At 40.3% G+C, this 25866-nt stretch overlaps 1 protein-coding gene across 1 annotated transcript; it reads left to right on the top strand.

Annotated features, from left to right (window-relative positions):
* On the top strand, positions 1–25440 carry HMGA2 (high mobility group AT-hook 2). The gene is made up of 4 exons (XM_015832039.1): positions 1–120; positions 2519–2605; positions 24229–24279; positions 25411–25440. Exons 1-4 carry the CDS (start codon positions 1–3, stop codon positions 25438–25440), a joined length of 288 nt encoding a protein of 95 aa, XP_015687525.1.
* Positions 25441–25866: the final 426 nt, after the last annotated feature.

Below are 25866 nucleotides of genomic sequence, written 5' to 3'. Positions count from 1 at the left end.
ATGAGCGCACGAGGTGACGGAGCCGGGCAGCCTTCGACTTCTTCCGCGGCTGCCAAGGAACAACCTGCCACCGCCGAACCGCCGAAGAGGGGACGAGGGAGACCCAGGAAACAGCCCCAAGTCAGTAATTTCTCTAGCTAACCTAGACTAGAGCAGAGATATGTGAGAATTGGGCGCGCACGTGCCTTGCAAACTCCTCAGCATTGGCGGTGTGTGTTGGTAGATGTAAAAGTGTTGTGGCGGCCACAACGGGTTTCTTTGCTCTCTAGCAATTGTAACGAAGCGGGTCAGAGCTGCAAATCCCACTGGCAAGGGGAAGGAGCGGAATGTGTTTGTGTGTGTGCACGCGCGCGCATGAAAGAGGGAGAAATGTGCGAGCGCGCGCGCGTTTGTTTCTTTTGAACTGAAGAAAACTTATCTTTGCTTTTATTGTGTGGTTTTACTCTGTAACGCGGAGCGGCTCCGGTCCCACCAACCAGCGCTCAAGGGCTAGTTTCGAGCAAAGTTTAAATCTGAGCCTGTGAGCGGACTGAAAAGAAGAATGGGAGTCAGGGCTGTCTTCGCTACGTCTCAATCTTTGTGCCATGTGTCTTCTAGCTGGTCTTGCAGTGACTGCTGCCGCCTCTGGTACCATCCGACTTCACCCCCTCCCATCGTGGCCGGGAGGGGGGGAGTCAGACTCCCCAACTGTGTGATTCAAAGGGTGAACCATTGTTGGCTGCGTGTTTACTTTGCATTTTGTAGGTTTGACTTCCTCGAGGCTTAGTCTGGTCCCCCTCCCCTCCAGGAAACTGATTACTCTGTGTGAGAAATAGTGCTTCGTGGTTTAGGGCTGTGTGAGTGCTCGTGGGACATTTGAGACCTGGGCATTCCCTTTATTTTCCACGAGGTGAAATTCATAACTACTATGCGCTACATTTGGCAAAGTAAACAGGCTACGGGAATACCCGAGTTGTCCTTCAAGTCATGTGGAGAGATTCTCTGCGGATGCAACCAATTAAGGTTGCCGTTGTAACGCTGCCTAGCAGCATGGAGAACTTTTTCTGTTGTTGTTTGGATTGGTTTCCATTTCCTCCGAGGCAGCTATCAGCAATAGGAGTTGCCTACTAAGTGCATTTAAAGCTGACTTCCGCGGCATAATTTTTTTTTCATTCATTAGCATCAAACCACTTCCTTTAGAGCAAATCAGATGGTCGGCAAACTGATCTGAAACCTGAAATGTAGAATACCTCAAAGTGGGGGGTTCCCTTAAATTTGCGACGCTGTTGGGGGTGATCATTAGCTAGAACCTCACACTTACTCTATTTTTCTTTTCACATCCCCAACAGTAAAGCAATAAATATACGAAAGGAGGGTATAAACAAACACACACACACATTCCTTGTATTATGTTTGTTAAACTATCATTTCAGTGTTCCCCTCCCCCAGTCGTAGCAAAATTTCCCATCACCAGTACCAGTTTATTTTTAAAAGTGTGTGGTATTGGAAGATTCTGGTTTGAAAATGGAATATTTTATGAAATACAGTGTACTCAGAAAAAAATGCTTCTCTCCCAGTCAGTGCTGAACATTATAGCTATCTGGCTTGATTTTTAATTTTTTTTAAATTATGTCAGTTATACAGCAGTGCAGTAAAATTCTATGCATGCCTGCCCAGAAGTAAGCCTCACTAAACGCTGGGTTTTAGTCCCAGGTAAGTGTGTATAGGATTACAGACTTAAATTTATTTTGCAACCTAAAGAATGCAGCAGAGTTTTAAGACCATTCACAACTGCACTTAATTAGTTGAATTTCATCCTGTAATCTAAATAAAATGTTTGATATTTGAAAGTGGATGTTTTCTTTCTTTTAGTCTATTTGATTCATTAAATAAACATTTGAATTCTGAAAACTGGAATCCTACACATTTAAACAGTCTTCTGTTTATGATCAAACAGAAACTATTGGGGAACAAAATATCTGAACAAAAACTGATTTTATATACTCTGAATCTTAGTCACACTATAAACTTTAAATTGTTTTCTCATCAGGCCAGAACATGCAGAGCCCCCACATACTGTACAATATATAGATTCCATTAAGCTAGACAAAATGGATTGTAAACTACAGAACAAAGCAAAGCTCATTTTGGTATCTTTCATAATAAGAGAAAAAAAATATGCCTTAAAGGTTCTTTAAGGTTGGAATCCCAGTCTCAAGTGATTACAAATGTATATTTAATAAACAATTATCAGGTGAGTGGGAAGAACCTCCACTAATTAGAATGACAAAACATAATCTTATTAGGTGTATTCGGTTGGGAAAAATGTATCTGATATACTTTTTCATTGTTTTTCCATGGAGCTCAAGCTGCTAGGGAGAAACATTTTAATTACTGCAGATAAACATATACTGTTATTTCCCATGTTTAACATTCTCTTTCACTATAAATTTGAGTCACTTGTTGACTTTAAGTTCTTTTGCTTGTATTTAGATTTGTGTTGAGTTTTTTGGGACAACAGTGTGTTTTCTATTTTTAGGAACCTACAGGAGAGCCATCTCCCAAAAGACCAAGAGGAAGACCTAAAGGAAGCAAAAACAAGAGTCCCTCTAAAGCAGCTCAGAAGGTGAGAGTAGTCCAGAACAAAAGATTTGCTTTCATTACCTCCTATTTTTTAGCTATTGTCTAAACAGTTTCACATTTAATCTTTGCACTGTGCGGGGTTTGGGCCATTTTAATAATATTTCAGGCAGGAATGTTGGAGGAGGATCTTGGTCACCCCCCCCCATAGTTTCTACATATGTTTAGTTTACAAATTCAGGATTTCACTATATATGAACCCTGTTTACTGCTGTTAAATAAATTCTACTATTGTTAGTATCTAACATTAAATGTTCATATTCTGGAAAAAATTAATATACCTAGGCAAATTATTACTCTGTTTTGTTAACTATATAGTTAAGTATAAGCTCAATAATACATTGATGGGTATCAGGATATATGTTTATACACTGATCATCATTATTATCATCCTCATCAGACATCAGGTTTGAATACCAGACTGTCGTCTATATTCCTTGCTTGAGTTAGGAAGTATATTTTGGGGAGGGGAGAAACACCACATTTTGAACAATTGCTGCATTCTGAATGTTGTCAAGAAAAGGAAGCATGAATTGACTAGTTCATTGAAGTAATCCACTTTGTCTCAAAACATTTTTTTTTATTTAACGGGTTCCAAACCATAATACAACATAATACCAAGGGGAAAAAAACTGTTTTTATTTTAAAAAATCATGGACAAATGCATAGTATAGTGGTTTGCTTTTTACAGTTTCTTTATAAGATACTGCTGACCTCAATTTTAAGTAATTTTGAAACATGAATCATGTTTGGTAGACCAGTTGCTACCATCAGTGGTTTTCATTTACAAATACATCAGAAACAAAAACACAAATACTGTTATTGTTATACAGATGTGGTATTCTTCTACTTAAAATTTGTTTTAGCACTTTTTTATATATGCACACCAGTTTTGATATTGTTAATAATGTTGATATTATGAATTACCATAGCAACCTAGATATATGCTTTTTTAACATATAAGGACTGACAGTGTTTTTGTATTTCTTTAATTTAGCTCCTTTGAGTTTCAGTACAGAATAATATAAAACTTTATATTATTCTTTTGCATTTCCCCATCCCCTTTTCTTCCCCATTTTTGCAAATGGAATTTAAAATACCAAATATATTTCACCGGCACATTTATTTTAAAAAAGAATATTGTAGAAACAGTGCAGACAAACACAACAAAAATAATCTGTAACTTTAATCCCCCCCCTAAACGAGAGTCCAGGTAAGGTGATACGATAGGGTGATATAAAATTAAAGATGATACTAAAGAAATGAATAGGTTTTATACTACTAAAAGTCATAATCCCACAGTCATCCAATAAAATGGATAGAAGGCAATATAAGACATGCAATGATTAGTCAGTGACATTTCTTGTAACAAGATGTAGTAGTGACTACTAATGGGAATAGCTTTAATGAAAAATTAAATCAGTCTTCTTTATTTCTTCCCAGAATTTCATGACCATTGTCTTGTAGGCTGGTAACAAATATTCCAAAATTTATGGAGGGTACCAGGTGGGAAAAGACTGAACTTACAAAAGGACACAGCTATCCATGGTGTAAATTACTTGATATTTTTTTTTGTAAATCTGTAAAACTTAAATTTCCCCCCAGAAATTTAATGACAATTTCTGGAGGGTTTTCACATTCTGCTATAGGTTTTCCTTAGGCCCATAGCTGGCCACTGGGGAAACAGAAAATTGAACTATATAAGTATCTTGCTGAACCATAATATCCTCAACTTATTACTGTAAAGGAGCCTGCCCATCATGGTTGTAATATGGGTCACCCACAAGATCAACCCAATTTTACGACTTTTTTTTGTGATGGTTTTTAAATAAGTGAATCAGTGATTTGTTATGGGCTAGGTTTGCGAAAAACTGGAAGTAAATGCCAGTTTGGGGCAAAACTGCTGTAAAATATAGTGATGTGATCTCAGGATGCTACAAATAATCGTAAAAGTAGGTCGGTCATCAAGCACCCAAAATATCACATAATTGCTGGGGGGTGGCTGGCCATCAGAACTTTGAAATCAGGTTGTAAGTATCCCTGGGGAGGTCTGCCATAACTTAAACAATCAGTAAGTAGTTGTAAGTCAAATTATCTCTAATGTATTTGATTTTGGTTCAGTGTGATGTGCAAAATCATTCTCTATGATTTTGTAAATCGCTGATGAATTAGTGATATTTTTAACACCCCTATATAATAGTTTACTCAACAAACGCCAGTAATTTAAATAATAACTTAACATGATATGTGAACCCAATTAGTGAATCTGCTATTACTCCACATCACAAAACTTATACTTCTAGTCTTTATAATAAGCAGTTATCATGTTTATAGCAAGCAATATTTGAGATTTATAAATTTAGATAATTAATCAGCTCTCAGGATAATCCTAACTATTGATTCTATTAAATTCAGTTTGCAGAACAAATAGGTTTAGGATTGTGCATATACATAAATGTTAATTAACATATTTCTATGATTATTTTATAATACTAAGTTGATTTAGAAAGAATTAGGAGTTTAGAGATGTTCACAAAGGAATGGCTACACTTTTGTTCATAAGTCAAAGATGTTATTTTTAAAATTGATGATTGTTTTAATAATAGAATAATTTTACTCTGCAGATGTTACCAGTTTTGTGTTAAAAATATACCATTTACTAGATGCTATGGCTCTTTGAAACACAGGAGTTGTATAATGGTTGTCACAGAAGAGGCATCTTTATTTCAACTAACAATGATTGAAAAAGATTGTATGCAAGAAGTTGTAAGTGGATTCTGCCAATAAATATCTAGATTTTCAAAAATCTTCTAAAACATATCTTCCAAAATATATTCTGCAATAATTATTGAATTTACAGTAGTGACTATTGGTTAAGTTTTTCTTTATGTGGGTTAAATATCTACTTGATAAAAGGACTATTTGCCTGTGTTTGAAGATTTATTTCTAAGAATGTTGAGGTGTAGATAATTAATTTTATATATGCATGGTTCTCTATCCTAATTATCCTCTATTGGGGAAATAGATTTGTTTTTATAAAAGTATATTTATATGAATTCAGTTTCTTTGCTCTAATGGAAAACCTATATATGTATTGTTTAAATAATTTATATTGTGCCTTTCTATTGTTAAAGCAGTTAATAAACAAATTTTAAAGTGTAACGGACAAATTATAAAGTATAGAAGTATACATAGATGTATAAATTATAGAAGTGCTTTATCTTTTTGGACCTTTAAAAATTATAACTCACTTTGGAATTTCAATGTATACAAAATAACAATGTGCACATTTGGTATATTGAATTCTTAGGAAAATATATTATTGTTAATTGTAACTGTATGCTTTTTATTGGTCTGAGTTATGGCTATTAAATAAGTTTAAAACACACATATATGTTTATTTCCAACCTAGATTTGAAAGCAGGAGTTGTCACTGCTAAAATTATTTTACCATAAAAGTGGATTCTGTAGGTAATGAAATATTGCCAAAATTTATGATAAATAGGTGGCTTCTTTCTCAAAGTAAAATAATTGAAATGTATTAAAAGATAAATGTATACTTTTAGAATTCAGACAGGCAAATAAAGAAGCTCATGATTAATTGTGAACTCTTACACTTCATAATTAAATCAATCTCTCTCTCTCTCTCTCTCTCTCTCTCTCTCTCTTTCTCTCTCTCTCTCTCTCTCTGTGTGTGTGTGTATGTGTGTGTGTATGATATATATATGTGAATGATATGGATCTTTGTTATATTTTACAGAAAATTCCATTAAATCTATTGGGATTGTTCTGGAATGCTCAATGATGTATATTTTAAATTTCTTGCTGCAGTTTTTTAAAGCTTACACAGCTTCTGGTAGACTTAGAAATCGGGCCTGGGAGGCATTTAAAACAAATTGAGCTTGTTAGGAAATTAGTAGTGTGAAACTTGACAATACAAAAATGCTGCAGGACCTAATGAGTAGTTTGTTTCATGTCTGCTGCACAAATTCCAGGGAATAACCCATAAAAACAGTAATATAAAACCCACAACTAAATGAATGTATAATTAAGAGAGCTTTCTAAAAGAACAGCAGCAGTATTAGCTCTTTTAAAGTTTTAAGTTCACGAAGGAATCAAATAAGAGGTAAAACAAGAAAGATGGGAAGCAGGATAGCACTGTTCTAATTCAGATGTTTCTGTCACTGAACAAATTCTTACATTGCTGTTCAAAAATGTAGTTTTTAAATATTTGAGGGAAATTGTTTAGCTTCTAAAACAAGTATAGATATCTTACGGGTCATATTCTACATTTTTAGATTTACAGTTCATATTCTTTGTGCTTGATAAAATACAGTTGATTTTTTTTAGAATGAAGATATACATTTGGGTATTGTGTTACAAATTGTTTTTTGGAAGTGAGCTCTCATAATATTAACTGTCAAAAATTAAAACTGTTTTGAGAAAAAATGTGGAGATTACATATGTCCATTGTCTCTGAAATGTGTATATGCCTTTTATTCACTAGTCAATTAAAATAAACAGCCTAAACTGTGAATATCACCGGCATATTATATTGTCTTTTCCATTCTTCAGTATCATCCACACTACCCACAATGAGACATTGAAGAAGAAGCCTAATTTGCAAGCATAGATCACATCTGTATGTAGACTGCCATTTATTTATATTTGGGCCAGGAAAAGAAACCAATCCCCTCTTTTGTGGTTAAATTTACAAACATAGAATGAAGGAAGATGCAGGGTTTTAGCTGCTCTAGCTTTTTTTTTTTTTTTTAGAACAATGATTTCTCCCTCCCCTAATAAAACACTTCTAGAGCTGCTTTTATTAGCATGTTTCTTTTAATTCCAAACATGCCTGTAATTTATGGCTTTTGCCAGGATAAATCTTGAGGTGCTATACAGATATTAATTCTTCTTCTGTTAGTTATTAAACAATACTTAATCTTGATATGCCCTTAAAAATGACACTGTACCATAGCTATGACCATGCTGGTAAATAGAAAATGAGTAGAGTTTCGCACATAGTAAAACAAGAAATAGAGTTTCGCACATAGTAAAACAAGAAATAAGATTACATTGACTTGTGCATAGTTCATAACCATATTCACATACTGGTGATAGTTATTAAAATCAATCAGAAATGTAATCTTATAAAGCAAAGCAAGCCATGTCTATTAAAGCAGTGATTTGATTACTTTAGCATGTGCTAATTTGTATGTAACTGTTGTATCCTGAGCCTGCTAGAGCAGAAAAGCAGGCTCAGAATTGTTGCAAACGGTCCCGGGCAAACCAAAAGCTGCCCGGGACCAGACAGAGCGGTGCCAGCCTTGTACGCATGCGCAAGGCACGAAAACGGTCAGTTCCTATTGGTTAACACTGTCTGGGTCTCAGGTCCTATAAAAGGCCTGTGTGCCTTTTGCTGCTTGCTTGGTTGTAGGAGAAGGTTAATAAAAAACTTGTTGCTTCACCATGTGTCTTCGTCAATTGCCAACGAACGGAATACACAAAAGTGGCAACGAAGGTGGGATCCCTGCAAGCAAAAGGAACAAATAAGAACTTACCTAGAAGGTTCTGAAGATGGAAGACGGCGTCCTGCACTCGCGACTCGGCCTGCCAGTACAGCATCGCTGGAGGTGAGCTCGGCAAAAGGACCCTTTCCAAAAATACTAGCTTGCAGAGGAGGCAATTAGCAAAGGCCATAAAGATTTACAATGTCAAAGATTGGCCGCTTGACTGACTTTGATGTCTCCCACCCTGAGAGATGGAATTCATACGTAGCAAGGGTGAACTACTTTAGAGTAAATCAGATCAGGGAAGATGGCCTGAAGGTGGCAACTCTTCTGTGTGCCTGTGGACAGAAAGCTTTTGACATTGCGGAAAATCTGATGGCCCCTGCACTTCTGGAGTCAGTATCGTATGCTGACTTGAAGAAGATGTTGAAGAAACATTTCCAGCCTAAATTGTCTGTCATCGCTTGGAGGCATGCGTTCGAGCAGAGACACCAGAGGCCGGGCGAATCTGCTGCGGACTTCATCGCTGCCTTAAGACAAGCGGCCAGGCCTTGTGAGTTTGGGGATCTGGAAGAGAGGCTGCGAGATCGTTTCGTGTGTGGCCTACGTAGCAGAGAATTGCAACAGAAGATTTTTGCAAATAAAGAAGTATCGTTTCAAGATGCTTTAAGAGAGGTTGCAGCTGAGGAAGCAGCGGGCGGCGCTGTGAAGGCTTTGCGGCTCGCCAGGAACCCTCCAGCCACCCTGACAATCTATCAAGAGGATGCCCGGAAAGATTCAGAAGCGGATCCTGAAGAGGAGGTGGACAGACTTCACCAGCCAGCAGGAAGAAAGCCGAAGGGACGTCCAGACAAGGCCGCAGCAGCTCTTCAGTGCTTCGGGTGCGGAGGACGCCACAAGCGAGCTGATTGCAGATTCCGCTCTGCCATTTACCGGGCATGTGGCAGGCAAGACCACATCGCCTCCGTCTGTTTGGGTCGCCAGAAGGTCCAACCTCAGGAAGTATTGCTTCAGAAAGGTACCAGGGTCCCCAGCCAACACAGGGTGGGTTTCTGCGCATCGCGCAGGAGTATTCTAAGGACAGGGACACACAAGCCCCTTAAGAAAAAACTTCGCATTGACGTGAAGTTGCAAGGGATTCCCTTATTGATGGAGTTGGACACAGGGTCCGCTCTATCAATCATTTCACTTGACACCTTCAAAAGGATTTGCAGCAGTAGTGGCCTTCGAGGTAAACTCAGGCCATCAAATTTAATACTCACTGACTTTCAGAACTCCAAAGTCAGTGTGAAGGGGGAGGCCACGCTCAAAGTGCAGCGAAAGGATTTTGAAGGTTTCCTGGATGTGGTAGTTGGGGGTGAACGCACGAGTCTTATTGGACTCGATTGGTTCGAGGCTCTTGGAATCCAAGTGACTGGGCTTCACAACTTGCAAACGTTGGGCCTTGCAGAAGTCTGCAAGGAGTTTGCTGATGTGTTTAGTTCAGAGCTACAAGGCCCCCCCCCATTACATTACGTTTAGACCCAACTATCACGCCCATCAGGGTCAAACCTAGAAGGGTGCCTTTTGCCCTCAAAAGCAAGATAGATGCAGAGCTGGACAAATTGCTCCAGCAGGGCATCTTAGAACCTGTGGACTCTAGTCCATGGGAAACCCCCATAGTAACTCCTTTAAAGGCTAATGGAGAAGTCCGCATATGCGCAGACTATAAGTGCACACTGAATAAAGTGTCGCAACAGCACACATATCCAGTGCCTGTTATAAGCCACATTTTGGCCTCCCTCAAAGGGGGGCGCCTTTTTGCGAAACCTGATTTGGCACAGGCCTATCAACAGCTACTGTACCTGTTGATGAGGCAACTGCAGAGGCCCAGACGATTGTAACACACAGGGGGGCCTTTAAGGTTAAGAGACTGCAATTTGGGGTTAATGTAGCCCCTGGCATATTCCAAAGTGTCATGGAACGCACACTTTGTGGTGGTATTCCTGGGGTCTTTCCCTACTTTGATGACATCCTCATTGCTGGGGAGTCATCTCAAAATTTAGCAGAAAGGTTAAGGGCTGTCTTGTTGCGTTTCCGCAAAGCAGGCCTTAAATTGAAGCAAGACAAATGTAAAAGTGGAGTCACTTCCACTGAATTCTTAGGATTCAGGATTGATGCCCAAGGCGTCCACCCTGCTGAATCCAAGCTGCAAGCGATTCAGCAGGCCCCAAGCCCCAAGTCCAAGAGTGAGCTACAATCTTTCTTGGGACTATTAAATTTCTATCACGCATTCCTCCCACATAAGGCTGCAGTGGCAGAGCCGTTACACCGGCTCCATGGCAGTGGACTAAAGTCCATGAAAGGAGTTTCAATGAGGTTAAGGTCTTGCCCGGAGGTTGTGCCGGTTGTGCCGGCTCAGCAGCGTGTTGTACAGCGGCTCGGAGGGCGCGCCGGCTCGGTGGCACAGCGGCCCGGACGGAAGAACGGCCCGGGCGGAGGACAGGGCCCAAGGGAGGCACTGGCCGGAGGGATATGCCGGACGGTGAGTGCCTGGAGGCCCTGCGGACCTGTGAGACTGGGCTTGGCGGGCCTGGAGGCCTACGCTGCTGGTTGGCCGACTTTGATTGCAACTCCCTCCCCCCCCTTTTTTATGGAGGGTATAAAGATCAACGAACTATGCTACCTTCTCCCAATCCATCTAACCCCTTGACCACCACCACGAGGACTTTTCCCCTTCCCAACTCTGCTGTTGGACCTCCTTCTAAGACTTGGGACTGTATTCTAGGAGGGAACTGCTGGCCCTGCGCGACTCCCCCATCGCGCAGGCATGGCCCAACACGATCCCGAGGGCCGGCCTTAATGAAAGGGTTTGGAACCNTCTCACCTACATCGTCCATATAGGACGACTCGGGAACTCAACTCCTACCCCGGGCAGCTCACCTATCCCCTTATGCCCAGGGGAAAGGTATCAAGCCGTTTGACAGCTGGTGCTGGCTGTCAAACCGGCTTTTACGCAAAACAGGCGGGAGGCAGCAAACAGCTGCGACCGACGAAATCGCCTGCCACCGGAAGTCCCATGAAAATGTTTTTCAATGTGTAAACAAGGATAAACATCTAAACTAATAAAGTAGGTATGAGAACAATTAGGAAATACTTGAACACCTAAGAAAAGGATTTGTAATACCCCTGTAATTGTTTAATGTAATTATGGATAAATGTTTAAGAAACATTAGACATAAGGGAACATGAACATACGTGTGCTTTTGAAGGTAAGTGATGCAATGTTGATGGGTGAAAGCCTGAATAATTTGAAGATAATAATATAGTTAGACTATATGATACAGTGAAAATTGTTTTTTTAAATCACTGTATCAAAATATCAAGATAGTTTGAAAAGAAAAGTGTAATAAATGATTGCAAGCTATATACAAACGAGGAAGAACTAGCAGAAGCACATAAATTTGGATATCTGGAGAAAAGGGATGGATAAATTTGAATATATGAAATTGCTGGTGAGAAGATAGTAATGGCTGCCCATCTCAGTCAATGACTCTGGATGGCTTACAATTCAGAAAATCTATTACAATTTTAAAAAAAATAAAACAATAAAAACAGTAAAAAGCATTAAAATTCTGTTTTAAGGAATTGCTTGCCAAAAGAAATTAGACTGGCTATGCATAAGAGCATGCTTCTGCTCATTTTGTTTTACGGAAGAGAGTGTTGGGCTTATAAACTCTGATTGACAAGAATAAATAAAAACAAAGAGATTGTTTGTTGTAGCTGCTGCTCCTGTTATGTTGCCCAGTTGGCTGTATAATTGACTGTGGATAGATGGAGATTCAAAGTTTTTGAGTGAAGCACTGTGGCTCAAATAGATATGAATGGATAAAGAGAAATGGTTCAAATGAAGGAAATCGTGGAGCCAGAGTGGAATTCAAATGGCTGAAAGTTTGTGAATGATAGCAGTGGAGATAGCAAGGAAGGAATGGGAGCCAAGTAGGTGGCTTCCTTCCCTGCACTGTGTGGCAACTGACACTTTTGATTGGGTCGTCAGAAAGAGGGAAGAAGGAAGATACATGGGATGGACCATCTGAACATTGTGGTTGATAGCAGTCTCCAGAGATAGACCAATGGCAGAAAAGACAGGAAATCAAGTAATACAGAGGTCTGCAGGTGAAAATTTCACTGCTATTATTACTGATCCTGGAGACGTTTTGCACCAACTGGTCAGAAGAGATGAATCGACAGATTTCCTGAGTGAGAACTGGAAGAATGGAAGTATGGCCCTATCTCAGATTTGAGAGATTAGGGAAACAAGTTTCCTCACTCTCTTATGGGGCCTAATGGGCTTGAGGAGGAGTGAACTATGATGTGACCTGGTTGGGCATAGAGGGGGGAGTTCCCCTTGTTGATCTGTGCCCACCAGGTTTCCAGGCATTCCATCAGCCGAGGGCCCGGGGTAGGGGCGGGGGGGTGGCGGTCATTATAAGGGAAAGCATGTGTCCAAGGGAGACCACTGTGCCTCAGATAGACGGTGTTGAGTCCCTCCTTGTGAAATGGGGGCAAGGGGTGCAAGTGGGCCTGTTGATAANGCCGCGCCCTCAAGACATGGTTGTTCCAGCTTGCGGGACTGGCCTAAGGGATTTTAAAGGGGTTTTAATTACTTTTAATTAGATCACAGTTAAATATTTCGTTTTAATTAATTTTAACAGGGGTTTTGTATTTTTTGTATTTTAATTGATTGTTAGCCGCCCTGAGTCCGAAAGGAGAAGGGCGGGATATAAATGCAATAAAATAAAATAAATAAATAAATAAATGCTGTATTAGCGCATTTCAATAAGCAACTGCCTGTATGCATCGCATGCGATGCATCTCCTTATGGGGTGGGAGCAGTACTTAGCCACCTGAAGGCTGATGGGACACAAGTCCATGTAGCATATTATTCAAGGACTCTGTCATCTGCAGAGCGGAATTACGCTCAGATTGACAGAGAAGCCTTGGCCATAGTGGCTGGCATAAAGAAATTTCATGATTTCTTATATGGCCACCATTTCACAGTCTACACAGACCACAAGCCTTTGCTGGGCTTGATTACAACTAACAAACAGACACCACATATTATTTCCCCACGTATGCTGAGATGGTCAATTTTCTTGTCAGCATATGATTATAGTCTAATTCACAAACCGGGCAAGGAGATGGGCCATGCAGACGGCCTCAGCAGATTGCCTCTCAAACAAATAGAGGCAGATCCTGCTCCTGCCATTAACATTCTCTCCATTCAGGAGTTGCCTGAATCTCCCCTCAATGCCAGGGACGTGGCTACAGAGACTGCCACTGATCACATGCTCACACACGTGCTGACGTTGGTGTTGTCAGGATGGCCTGACACGTGTCCAGATACAGAGTTTCAAAGCTTCTGGCAAAGGAAGCATGAACTTTCCACTTTCAAGGGGTGCCTGTTATGGGGTAGTAGGGTAGTCATCCCAGCCTCATTGAGGTCTAGAATCTTGCTCTCTCCGCATGAGGGACATCCTGGTATAGTAAGGATGAAAGCGCTTGCGTGCAGCCATCTTTGGTGGCCTGGGCTCGATAAAGCCATCGAGGCTCAGGTGCACAGGTGCCAAGTGTGCCAGCAGTCAAGGCCTGAAATGCCTCAGGCTCCAGTACATAGGTGGGAGGAAACTCAAACCCCGTGGTCACGGGTACATATAGATTATGCTGGGCCCTTTCAGGGGCAATTCTTCCTTCTCCTCGTTGACAGCCATTCCAAGTGGCTAGAGGTTGTTCCTGTTTCCTCCACTACTATTGCCAGGACCATCCAGGTGTTGAGAAGAATTTTTGCCTCACATGGACTTCCAGATGCCCTGGTCTCAGATAATGGCCCCCAATTTACCTCTTTTGAGTTCCAGGCTGTTCTTCAGGCCTACTTGATCTGGCATGCGACGTCTGCTCCGTTCCACCCATCGTCCAACGGCCAAGCAGAGAGAATGGTGCGCACCACCAAAGATGCTCTAAAGAAACTGACTTACGGTAACTGGCATCACAGGTTAGCAGATTTCCTTCTTGCAAACCACACCACACCTTGCACAGCCACAGGGAAGAGCCCTGCAGAACTCTGCTGGGGTGGCCGCCTCATCACCAAACTGGACAGGTTGCACCCAGACCGGGTGGCTTCACAAGTGTCACAACCGCGGGCACCTAGGAGACTTCAGGTGGGCGATCCGGTCTGGGCAAGGAACTATGGGCCTGGACATCTCTGGGTCACAGCAGTGATCTGCAAGTTCTCTGGACCGTTATCATATGAAGTAGCCTTGGATGATGGCCGTGTTATCCGCAGACATATAGATCAACTCCGCTGGAGGCTTAATAGCCACGTTTCCGCTCCTGGCTCTGCTCTGGAGGGGGAGGAGGACCATAATCTGCATTCTGGATTACTGGGTTCCAGTCCTAACAGTAGCTCACAAGCTGCTGAGACGGTCGCTGAGGCTGTCTGGGGGTCATCCCAAGGGTCAGTAAGTGCTCCAAACAGGAATTCCTTGGAAAGGGAGTCATCCCGCACATCAGTTCTTGCTCCAGACAGGGGGGTATCCACATTATCCAAACATGTCAGATAGTGCTCCAGACAGGGAGTCGCACCGGGGGTATCCACATAACTCACACACAGCCATAGACAGGGAATTCTATCAGGGGCAGTGTCACAATTCAGTTATTGCTCCGAAAAGGAAGTCAGTATCAAGGGGGTTTGCCATGGAGGCGGCTCCTGACTCTGGCACCCCTGGCACATGCACGGGGGCTTCGGAGTACTGGGGCACTTCCGCCACTCAGGCCACTCCAACTGCTGGCCTTGGGCTCAAGGGACAGAGTTTCCAAGGGGAGTCCATTGTGGACTCGGGGACTTCCACCCCTCCAAGGTATACTGGCTTGGACTCAGGGTCCAGCCAGTCAGCAGCTGGGTGGGGGCACCTGAGTATTTGGGGCATCAAAGTCCTGGCCTGCCTAGCCTGGCAGGCGAGCAGGTAGGCCAAGTGCCCATCCAAACGTCTGGGAGATTATGTGAGGTCTCTGTCAACATATGGGGAACCTTGCTGATCTGTACCTGGATGTGGGTTAACACTCTGAAAGGGTGTCATATACTATTATGATTTTGGATACATTTTGTTTAATTTAATAATTATTTTGTCATAGTGTCTTGCCTGTGTGCAGACCAGAGCAATTCCACTCTCCCTGCCTTTTGACCAATGTACCTGTGCATAAAGCTAGGTGTGTTTTATCTAGGGGGGAGGGGTGTTGTGTCCTGAGCCTGCTAGAGCAGAAAAGCAGGCTCAGAATTGTTGCAAAGGGTCCCGGACAAACCAAAAGCTGCCCGGGACCAGACAGAGCGGCGCCAGCCTTGTGTGCATGCGCAAGGCGCGAAAACGGTCAGTTTCTATTGGTTAACACTTTCTGGGTCTCAGGTCCTATAAAGGGCCTGTGTGCCTTTTGCTGCTTGCTTGGTTGTAGGAGAAGGTTAATAAAGAACTTGTTGTTTCACCATGTATCTTCGTCAATTGCCAACGAACGGAATACACAAAAGTAACCATGCAGGCAGCCTTTGCTCCATTCCAGTTTGACTGTGATTGGAGTCTTTTGGTAGTGCTATTGTGCAACTCTTTTCTTAGTACCGCGTTTCCCCGAAAGTAAGGCCTACCCCGAAAATAAGCCCTAGCTTGATTTTTGAGGGTGGGCCTAATATAAGCTCTACCCCAAAAATAAGCCCTAGTTTTGGGGCAAGGCACACACCTAAAAATCAAGCTAAGGCAGGGGTAGGGGTGTGAATGCCCCATGCGCCCCACACCCATTTACCTGACAGCCAGGCCTCTCCTCGCTGGCCCACTTCTTCTGTGGCATCTTCTGCAGCCAGGCCTGCATTTTGCAGTCACAGGCCTTTCCAGAAGGCCTGTGTAGCCAAGAACCATTGAATCCATAGCTTGGTTCTTGGCTGCAGAGGTCTTGCAGAACTGAGCTATGAATTGAATCCATAGCTCAGTGCTCGGATGTAGAGGCCTTCTGGAAAGGCCTGACTGCAAAATGCAGGCCGGAATTCAGCTGGAGAATGAAGCTGCTCCAGACGAACTGGACCTGCTCGGCGGGGCTGTCGGTGCCAGAGGTGAGTAAGACATCTCCCGAAAATGAGACCAGGTGCTTCTTTTGGAGGCAAACAAAAAATAAAAAAAATAAGACCCGGTCTTATTTTCGGAGGAAACACAGTAACTTAGATATAGGCTTATGAGTAAGAGGCAGATTTTATTTTTATAGACAGAATACAGTATACTTCTTTACCATGATTCTGAAGCTTGAAGTTGGATGCCAGTGGAACTGACTCATGCAAAATATTTTCATGTAGTCATCCTACTGCCTAGAGAGTAGTGGAGAATCTAAAATGGTAAACCTGGTGGTAAATGGTAAATGCATTATTCTGCCAAATGTTATAGTATAAGTTACTGATACATGATGATTGCAGACTCTGGAATCATGTCATTTTTAGTATTCTGTCTATCTGAACATGTTTAAATGATAGCAGCCATTTTCTTCAGCTATTATTTAGACTAAATCTTTGTAGAATTATGAACTGATTAAAAGAACATTAATCAGATCTTGTTTGCTTCCAAAAGAAAAACATAGGTAAACAGTTTAACTAATTAAGAATTTTTTCCTCTTGTCTTTTTGCTGTTAAATGGGAAAGTATGTTACATATTGAATGAAGTCAGGCTTCATCTAGTTCACCCATATGTGAGAATGTAACTCACCTTATGTTAAGAGAACAGAAAATACAGTGAATTGATTATGCAGGTATACCATAAATCATGGTTACTGTGTGACTAAACCTCTGATGAAGACATAAAGCTTAATACCTGAAAAGTGATTCATGAAGCTGTAAGTTTTAACATTTGAGACATTGAATATGACTGAAGAAGTGTTGATAGTCTAGGTTTAATACATTTGTAATTAAAAAAAGGAATTTTTGATACAGATAATCCTCAACTTACAATACTTCATTTAGTGACCTTTCAAAATTACAACAGCACTGAAAAAGGGTGACTTATGACCATTTTTCACACTTAACGACTGTTGCAGCATCCCCATGTTCACGTGATCAGAATTCAGACACTTGGCAACTGACTTATATTTATGATGGTTGCAGTGTCCTAGGATCACATGATCCCCTTTTGCGACCTTCTGACAAAGTCAATGGGGAAGCCAAATTCACTTAACAATTGTGTTACTAACTAAACAACTGCAATAATTCACTTAACAACTGTTGCGAGAAAAGTTGTGAAATGGGGCAAAACTCACTTAGCAACTGTCTCACTTCCAAAAAAAAATTGGATTCAATTGCGGTTGCAAGTCGAGGACTATCTTTAGATATCTGTATTTTGCTAGTGAAATTTCTTTCTTGTATCTATCTTTGATTTTAAACTACATCCTTGGTAGGGGATGACAAAAAATAATTTCTTGAAATACACAGTTTTATGTTTGGCAGTATTGGGGAAGAGGTGCAGCAATAGGTTCTGGCTTTTTGTTCAAAGAGGTTTGAAATTTGGAGCATGCTGAGGTTGCCTTGAGGTTTCCCCTGTGAAAATAATATCTTTGTTTTAAGATCCTACTTGAGAGAATTGAGAAAGAACTTAATGAATGCCTTTGCCTGACTAATTCCTTTGAACTCATCCACATTCCTCTTATAGAGTTATATCAGTTAGTTGTATAATAATGCTACTACTGAGGAATATACATATGGTTTCAGAAACATTTATTTGGATGCTTGTTGTTCTTACTTTAATGTACCTTTAAGAATGTTTGCATTGACTATGGTCACTTGGGAATAAAGTTCAATGAATTCATTGGGCCTTACTTTCAGGTAACACCAGTAGGATTGCTGGAAAGATATTATCACTCTGTTGTGAAATCTTTGTCTCCCTTTTCCTCTTTTTTTGAACTGGAATATATCATTATCTTTCTTATCCCTCTGAATAAAATCTAATCTGAAAACTACATCCTGTAATCAAAAAAGTTTTCCACCAAGAGACTATTCAGTGGTAGGAAATTGCTGATATGATTATTTTAGGGGAAACATTCCACTAAGACCAAATTCTCCTTCTCTTTTTAGATATCTTTATTTTTCAGTCATGATACTATAACAGTCATTTGTTTTAAATACTAGTTAAGGTGAAGCTCCAAAGATTTCTAAAGTCCATCTTGACAGATGACAGATGAATACATATTTGAAGAACTGTTTTGACTATTAAAGGAGAGTCTCAGGAATTTGTGCAAAAGGATAACACAATTATCACTCTGGAAAAGATATGCATTACAGTAATTGTTTTTTTAAAAATATGCATTCTCAACAGAAATCTGTTTTTTACATGAAAATATGAGATAGGATTGCGTCAGGTAAATTATCTGATTTGAAATAACATTTTTAGATACAGTACTTTAAGTGTTTTTGAGAATATCTGTACTGCAATGAATTAAATTAATTCAGTATATCCAGTTGCTGGCCTGAAGTGAGGTTGTAACATTTTAGTTTCCCACTTGTATAAATCAGAACTGTTCGTATTCGGTTTTTAACTTCAGTATTTTTTACAATAACGGAATGCAATGCAACACTGTTAGATTTGTTATTTGCATTCCTTTTCTCTCAAAGATGCATGGCTTCACAAAGCAGTCTTGCTTGTGTTTCTTTCCACAGTTTTTCATTGGAGAATAAATAATAACTTTTTCTTCACTGGAAATAGCAAGTGGTTTGAATATTTTTTTTAATTTCAAAGGACTAACTATTTCAGGATTTTCCCTGTAAGGCCACCATCTTCCCATTTATAGAAAATAAACATTTTTTTTAAATAAACAGCACATAGTTGTCATAAACAAACACCTTAAATATCCGTCAAGCCTAACCTTATTGTACAAACAATTCAGTGTTGGCAAATAGTAATTTAGGAGTTATCAAATTGTATTGAAATGGATAGTCAAGGATGGGCTATCAAATGTGGGCTGCTAAAATCCAGTTGATCATTAGATGGGAACAGTGTTTTCTTTTTCTCTTTGCTACCATTTACAGATCTTTCAGATTTTTGAAATTATCTTCTAGGACAGCCTACACATATTTTTCCATATAATATAGAAGGGAGTAAAAGGTAGTAATTCAGATTTTGAATAGAAATTGAGATGTACCTTAAAAATGCTTTCAGGATTAATCTACCTAGCTTGATTCTAGATGTCATGTCTAGACAATTGGACTGAGGAGTGATTGCTGAAATATTTTAAGCAATAATCACTGAGTTTCATGTGATAAATTGTTAATACAGATATGTTTCCTTATGCAGGTTGTTTGAATATGGTATCTTAAGAAAATGGCATTTATACTATGAAGTGCTATTTATGATTGAATATGAAGATTTTATAAAAACATTTTAAATGACATGTTATCCTCTAATTTTGTGCTGTTATATTTTCACATGTTTCTTCCTTACAATGGGCTATAGATATTTATCTATATTTATAGTATCAAGGAACTGTAGAAAACTGCTGCAGTATTTTCAAATGTTGTATCAGAATTCCTTTTACAAGGCATAGATTTTCAGTAGGAACTGAAAGAATGGGATGTTAAAGTACTAAAAGAAAAACAGATAAATAGGCATACTATTAATTACAGAATATAGGCACTACTGGGATTACATTTTATTTTATTTCTATAGCCTCTCATTTCAACCAATGACTCTGTGCTGCTTAAAGTTCTAAAAATATAAAAACAATCAAACATTTAAACTAAAAACATTCAAAATAAATATATACAGCAGCCAAGATAATTAACAAAGCTAAGAATTGGACCTGTAACCCATTTGCAGCCCAAGGCTGAGATATAGATAGTCCTCGACTCACAACAATTCATTTAGTGACTGTTCAAAGTTACAATGGCACTGAAAAAAGTGATTTATGATCGTTTTTCACAGTTACAGTCTTTGGAGCATCCTCATGATCATGTGATCAAAAATTAAGGTGCTTGGCAACTGGTTCACACTTATGAGCATTGCTGTATCCCAAGGTCATGTGATCACCTTTTGCAAACCTCTGATAAGTAAAGTCAATGGGGAAGCCAGATTCACTTAACAACCAGGTTACTAACTTAACAATGTCAGTGATTCACTTAACCGGGGCAAGAAAGGTCTTAAAATGGGGCAAACCTCATTTAACAAATGTCTCACTTAACAACAGAAATTTTGGGGTCAATTGTGGTCGTACGTCAAGGACTATTTATATATAGCCAAGTTTTTAAAGCCTTACAAAAGGTTAACAGGGTTGGGGCTATTCTAATTTCTAAGAGGAAAATATTCCACAGAGCAGGGGGGAAAGGCCCATTTTCTATTCCTTGTCAGCTGACTTTATTTGGCTGATGGGATTTGCAGCATGCCCAGGCAGCTAAATAGAATTGAACACATAGAGACTCTTGGAAAAAGATGGTCCCTCAGGTAACCTGGTCTCAAGCTATTTAAGACTTTAAAGGTGACAAACAGCGTTTGAATTGTACCTAGAAATATACTGCTAGCCAATACAATTCTCATAACTGTGTTACATGTGCTGTATGTCCAGCACCATTTATTAATGTGGAGTTGCATTCTGAACCAACTGAAATTCTCAAGTGCTTTTCAGGGACAACCCTATATAGAGTACATTGCAGTAATCTAGGTGAGAGGTTATGTGGGCATAGGCGATAGTGAACAAGGCCTCCTGGTCCAGGAATGGGTGCAACTGGTGCAGTACTGAAAGGTGCCACCTGCTCTTTGAACAGGAGTTGTGAGTCAAGGAGGATCCCAGATTGCATATTAGGTCTGTCTGAATAGTAGCGCCCATCTAGAACTAAGGAGTGAAGAACCTTGTCTCGGGAGGGTCCAAATACTACCACAGCCACCAGTTTTGCTACAGTTAAGTCAGAACTTGTGTTGCCCATCAAGTTCCACTGGAATAGGATATCCACAGTTTCACTCAGAGGGCCTGAAGTAGAGGTATAAAGCTGGGTGTCATCTGTATATTATGGCCAAACTAGCAGCTGAGAGAGCCCTATCCTCATGTTCCACATGCTCAAATTCCTCAAACTCCTCTTCCTCCTTGCAAGATGTAGCCCCCTCCACCTTCCTTGATTCTGTTTTAAGGCTGAAGTCTAATACAGAGCAAATGGGAGCAGCTTTGTCTGCCAGATGTACAGCATATTCTTCACAGCAACCCTGTAGGTGAACTTTGGTATTCTTCTTCCAAGAAGGGACCAAGTTTCCTGTAATGGCTACTGGGTGTGCTGCCCCGCTCACACACGCACACACAGCAGTATGTTAAAAGTCTTTATTGAGTGGCCTGAGCCCAAATATACAGCCCCCAGTACTTCCTGAATAACAAAAGCCCACTCACCCCTTCGAAGTCCCACCAGAGGCTCCAAGGAGCCAGCAAGAGGAGCGGTCTCAACCTCTGAAGCTAGGCAGAAGCCAGAACAAAGGCACTTGACAAGGCAAGAGTCCCAAAGGCTTGAATTAGTCACCTGGCAAGGCACAAGGTCAAGGCACAAACCAGAGGTCCAAATTATCAGTCCAAGGCAAGAAACACAACAAGGCAGGAATATGAAGTAAGACAACATTTCAGCATCAACCTTCTCTTTGGACAAGCTTAAATAGTTAATGCTGGTACAGCCCCTCACGATGGGCGAGGCTGCTGCCTCATGAGTAGCCTGGCTGACTGGCATTGTTCCTGTCACCCCTTAGCCCTGGATACCCTTTGTTTGGGGAGAGGAGGTAACTCTTCTTTCTCATCTGCGCTGGCCACTGGCAGCTGTACTGGCTTCCTATCTAGAGTCTCAGGCTTTCTTGCTGCAGCTGTGACTCCCTCTGCCTGATCTCAGCTGGCTGTCCATCCAGTCGTTCCAGCTGCAGTTGCTCTGTCAAGCTGAAGCCTGCTGCTTCCTGTATGCATCTCCAATAGCCCCTGGACTCACTGTTCTGTCTCCCCAGAGGTGCCACGGACCGGCTAATCCTTCTCCAAACTAGATTCTGGAAAGGAGATTGGAGGCATGTACAGAGATGCGCCCGGTAAATCAATCACAGTGGACTATCGGGAGACCCAATAAGGGTGAAGAAATAATTACGTTTTGCCACCCCTACCACCATAAGGCAGACTCTAATAGCCTGCATAGTTGTCTTTGCTCTTTGTCTTTTATCAGTAACACTCTAGCTGCTTTAGTTCCCTCAGTTCCATCGTATACTATAGGGAATATCGGGAACCATGGAGAGGCCATTTAGCCACAATCCAATCCAAAGCTACCACTGCTCTACTATTCCATTTGGTCACTAAGACTTTAGTCAGTCCGAGTACCAGCTTCTTCAGAATAATCGGATACATTGGTTGTTTGGGGTGGGCCCAAGCAACGAAGGAGGGTGGCACTCAAGAATTGGAAACTTATCAATTAGTGATCTGCCTATGGCAGAGGAGAAATTAATATTTCCCCCAAATCCATAAAGCTCTGCCATTGCGCTGACCCAAAAACCAGATAGGTATGTCACCACTACGATGAGTTGGGCCCTGGACAATTCGACAAATGGCTACTAACTTCTGAGCTACCTCTGATCCTGAGACCAGGGATGATGACTGAGGTTCTCCAGGACCATGAGTCCAGGGAACACCAGCCCAGCCACAGAGTTGAGCAGCTCAGGTAGGGAAGTCATTATGCAGCAGGAAGGCTGGTACGATAGCAGCAGACCCAGCTGACCCTTCGTGCTGCCCAACATAAGAAATAGCATCTCACATCTGGTAATGTGTGGAGCAAGGCCTCTGAATACCTCCAAAGCATCCCAGACAATCACCACCAGCCCATATCACCTTTCCTGAAGTCAATAATATTAACTTATAGGGCTACTGTTTATTAAGTAATACAGGAGAAGTGCTGCTTAAATCTTAAGGCTGTAGTCCTGTGTGAATATTTAATGGTTATCATTGGAGTCAGGAGGTGGCTTCACATATTGCCCTTAGTCATGATATAATTAATTAAGTTTTGCTTTGGTATGTTATCAATCCAACCAATTTGTTTTTTTAAAAACATCTGTGTTACAATTTATATGAACCCACCAAATTATTATTTATTGAATTGCAGCTAAGCAAGCCATGGCTTAGCATGTTTATGAATACATCCATTATAGAAATTAAACATTGGCTTATATGCGATTGTACTATGTGTAAACCCAGCTAGAGCGCTTATTCAAACAAGTAGTATAGTTTTGTACAATGTGTAACTTTAAAGGAAATTTCCTTTTGAATAATAACAGAATATAAATGGTATAAGTATTCAACATTTTAAACTGTTTTTTATCCATGTTTGCAAATGAATTGGAAAGGTAAGAAAAACTGAAGTGTTCATGCAAGATACCATATTAATTCAGTTAAATTCATTTTTTTATTTGTAGGATTTGAATTAATATTAGTGCTTAGCACCAAAATCATATTTAGAATTGGAGAGGAGGAAGATGGATTGAAATAACCTTTTAAATAAATGTATCTTTTGAATATGCTCTGAATAGTGTAACATACAATTTATGTATAGACAGTATGTTTTCTGAACTTCCTACATTCCTCTAGTCCCAGCTTTTTTGTTAGCAACCATTGCTAACATTTTGAGTTTGTTTTGGCCCACAAACAAAGAAAAGTTCTTTAAACAGATACATCCAAAGATATTTTTTGTCAAGAATGTTGATTTGCTTTCCATACATTCTTATCAATAGTCTAGACACATGAAGATCACAGTGAATAGTCTATCATTTTTTTAAAAAGCCATTTCCTTCCTTAAACAATGAACTTTTCATTCTGTTTCATGAAAGGATGGGCTCAGCCTTTCTCCATAAGGGAAAAAGGGAAAGAATAGGGAATGGGGGAGAAAGAGTAAAATAGATAATAGCAGTTTTTTTTCTTGGTGGTTCCCATCTAATCAGTAAATAAATAAAAATAACAGTGTTGCAGGAAGTAGGCACTAGTTACCCCAACACCAGGGTTGTCTAATAATGTAATTAGAAATAATTTGGATCTATATCATGTATCTTTGTTTTTACAGAAAGCAGAAGCCACTGGAGAAAAACGACCAAGAGGCCGACCCAGGAAATGGGTAAATACTACTTTACATTTGTAACTATGGCTATTTCATCCTCCAAACATAGTATTAATATAGATGGTTATGTCATTTTTATTTGTTTAAATTCATTGCTATTTTCTACTTAATTCATCTCCTAGTGGATCCTAACCTGGCTTTAATTATTGATATACTTAGTCAATAGCCTGGATTCACACCACATTCTAGCGGCACTGCAGGAGGCCAGTTTCAGAAAGCTGCAGATAGCAGACAGTAATATCTGAAGTGGAAGAGAGAATGGTAGTCCCAGTCTTAGAGTAAATCATCTCCCATCTTCCTAGTATATACATATACATTCTCTATATTTGTAGGTTAACCTTGCCTAATTGCCTCATCAAATTTGTTGTATCACAACTGCAAGACGTCTGTTAATTATACTGGCTGGGAACCCTAGGATCTGTAATCCAAACACATTTGGGTAGAGTAGATTAGGAAAGATAGATGTTTGTAGGGAGCACAAACAGCAGTCCTGTGTGCCTGATGTTGCAGCCTTTTTGTGCTCCTGGTTGCTATCACTTATTCTTTTCATCACTATCCCCAATCATACCCTAACTTTCTTAGAGCTCTTTGGTGGGCAAAGCATGCTCCTCTTTGTGGCTACCACATTGGTAGTAGGAGGAAAAGACCAGATTTTTTGTTACCTCTTCAGCAAATAGTACGGGTAGTGTACAGATTTTGCGATAATAGATACTAGATTGCACATGTCATTGTATATGTAAATATAGGTACATAAAGTGGTCTGTGGGAGCTGATTAATGTTTTTTTTGCCTGGACCTCTGAAAACTGCAAGCACTGCTCAATGAAGGTGTTGAAAGAAGGCTCATGAAGAGTAACCACGGTTTCCTACCTTTAGACTCTAAATTTGCTCAGAGACTTTTCTTTATTTATTGAGTGGAAATAGTTGTGTGAGTCTATATCAGCATAAATGAACCTCAGCTCTTGCTTTTTTTAAAAAGAGAATGAGATAGTTCGTTGGGTAATTCAGTTACAAAGGTTAAAGAGGGGTTTATCAGACATCAGAAAGTGATTATGAAAGAGGATAAAATTCAAACAGAGTGTATGCAAAGATAAGGTTAATAAACAAAACTCCTTTGTTTCTTTCCATAGTGTCCAGGGACAACTCTGCCTCAGAGTTAAAAAACTCATACCAAACAAATCATTGGTTTATATTATTTATCCTCTTTGGGCTATCTCAGAAAAAATTGGCTTAAGCAAAGTGAACTTGGGTTTTCAAGCCACTCTTTAAATCAAGGTTTACATCTTCACAACAGTGCAAAATTGTTGCATAATTTTTAAAGTAGGGATAGTGTAGCTAAAGCTGATGTGTTTATTAAGTTTAGTTTGGGTTCATTCTCTCACATGCATCCTAACATCCTATCAGTAGAGTTTAGAATTTTGCTTTGTCAATGCTTGATTCAGGGCATATTAGTCATGTCAGAGCCATTCCTGTCACTATAGCTTCTTTTGCAGCAAAAACTATTGCCCATTGTCCAGGTAGGGTGGGGAAATCTAAAATAACATCTCAACAGGCAGGTAACAGCTCCACCATTCCTCTTATAAAAC

Source organism: Protobothrops mucrosquamatus, unplaced genomic scaffold (assembly GCF_001527695.2).
Source record: "Protobothrops mucrosquamatus isolate PMUCROS unplaced genomic scaffold, P.Mucros_1.0 scaffold_23, whole genome shotgun sequence".
NCBI classification, from domain to species: Eukaryota; Metazoa; Chordata; class Lepidosauria; order Squamata; family Viperidae; genus Protobothrops; species Protobothrops mucrosquamatus.
Note: the sequence above shows the minus strand (reverse complement) of the source record. Positions and strands in the feature narration are given on the sequence as shown.

Bases quoted from the DNA above. Each gene is read 5' to 3' on its own strand.
- HMGA2 (XM_015832039.1), top strand. From the start codon at position 1: ATGAGCGCACGAGGTGACGGAGCCGGGCAGCCTTCGACTTCTTCCGCG. The intron at 121-2,518 runs GTCAGTAATTTC...TTCTATTTTTAG, and splicing joins GACCCAGGAAACAGCCCCAA to GAACCTACAGGAGAGCCATC. The intron at 2,606-24,228 runs GTGAGAGTAGTC...TTGTTTTTACAG, and splicing joins CCTCTAAAGCAGCTCAGAAG to AAAGCAGAAGCCACTGGAGA.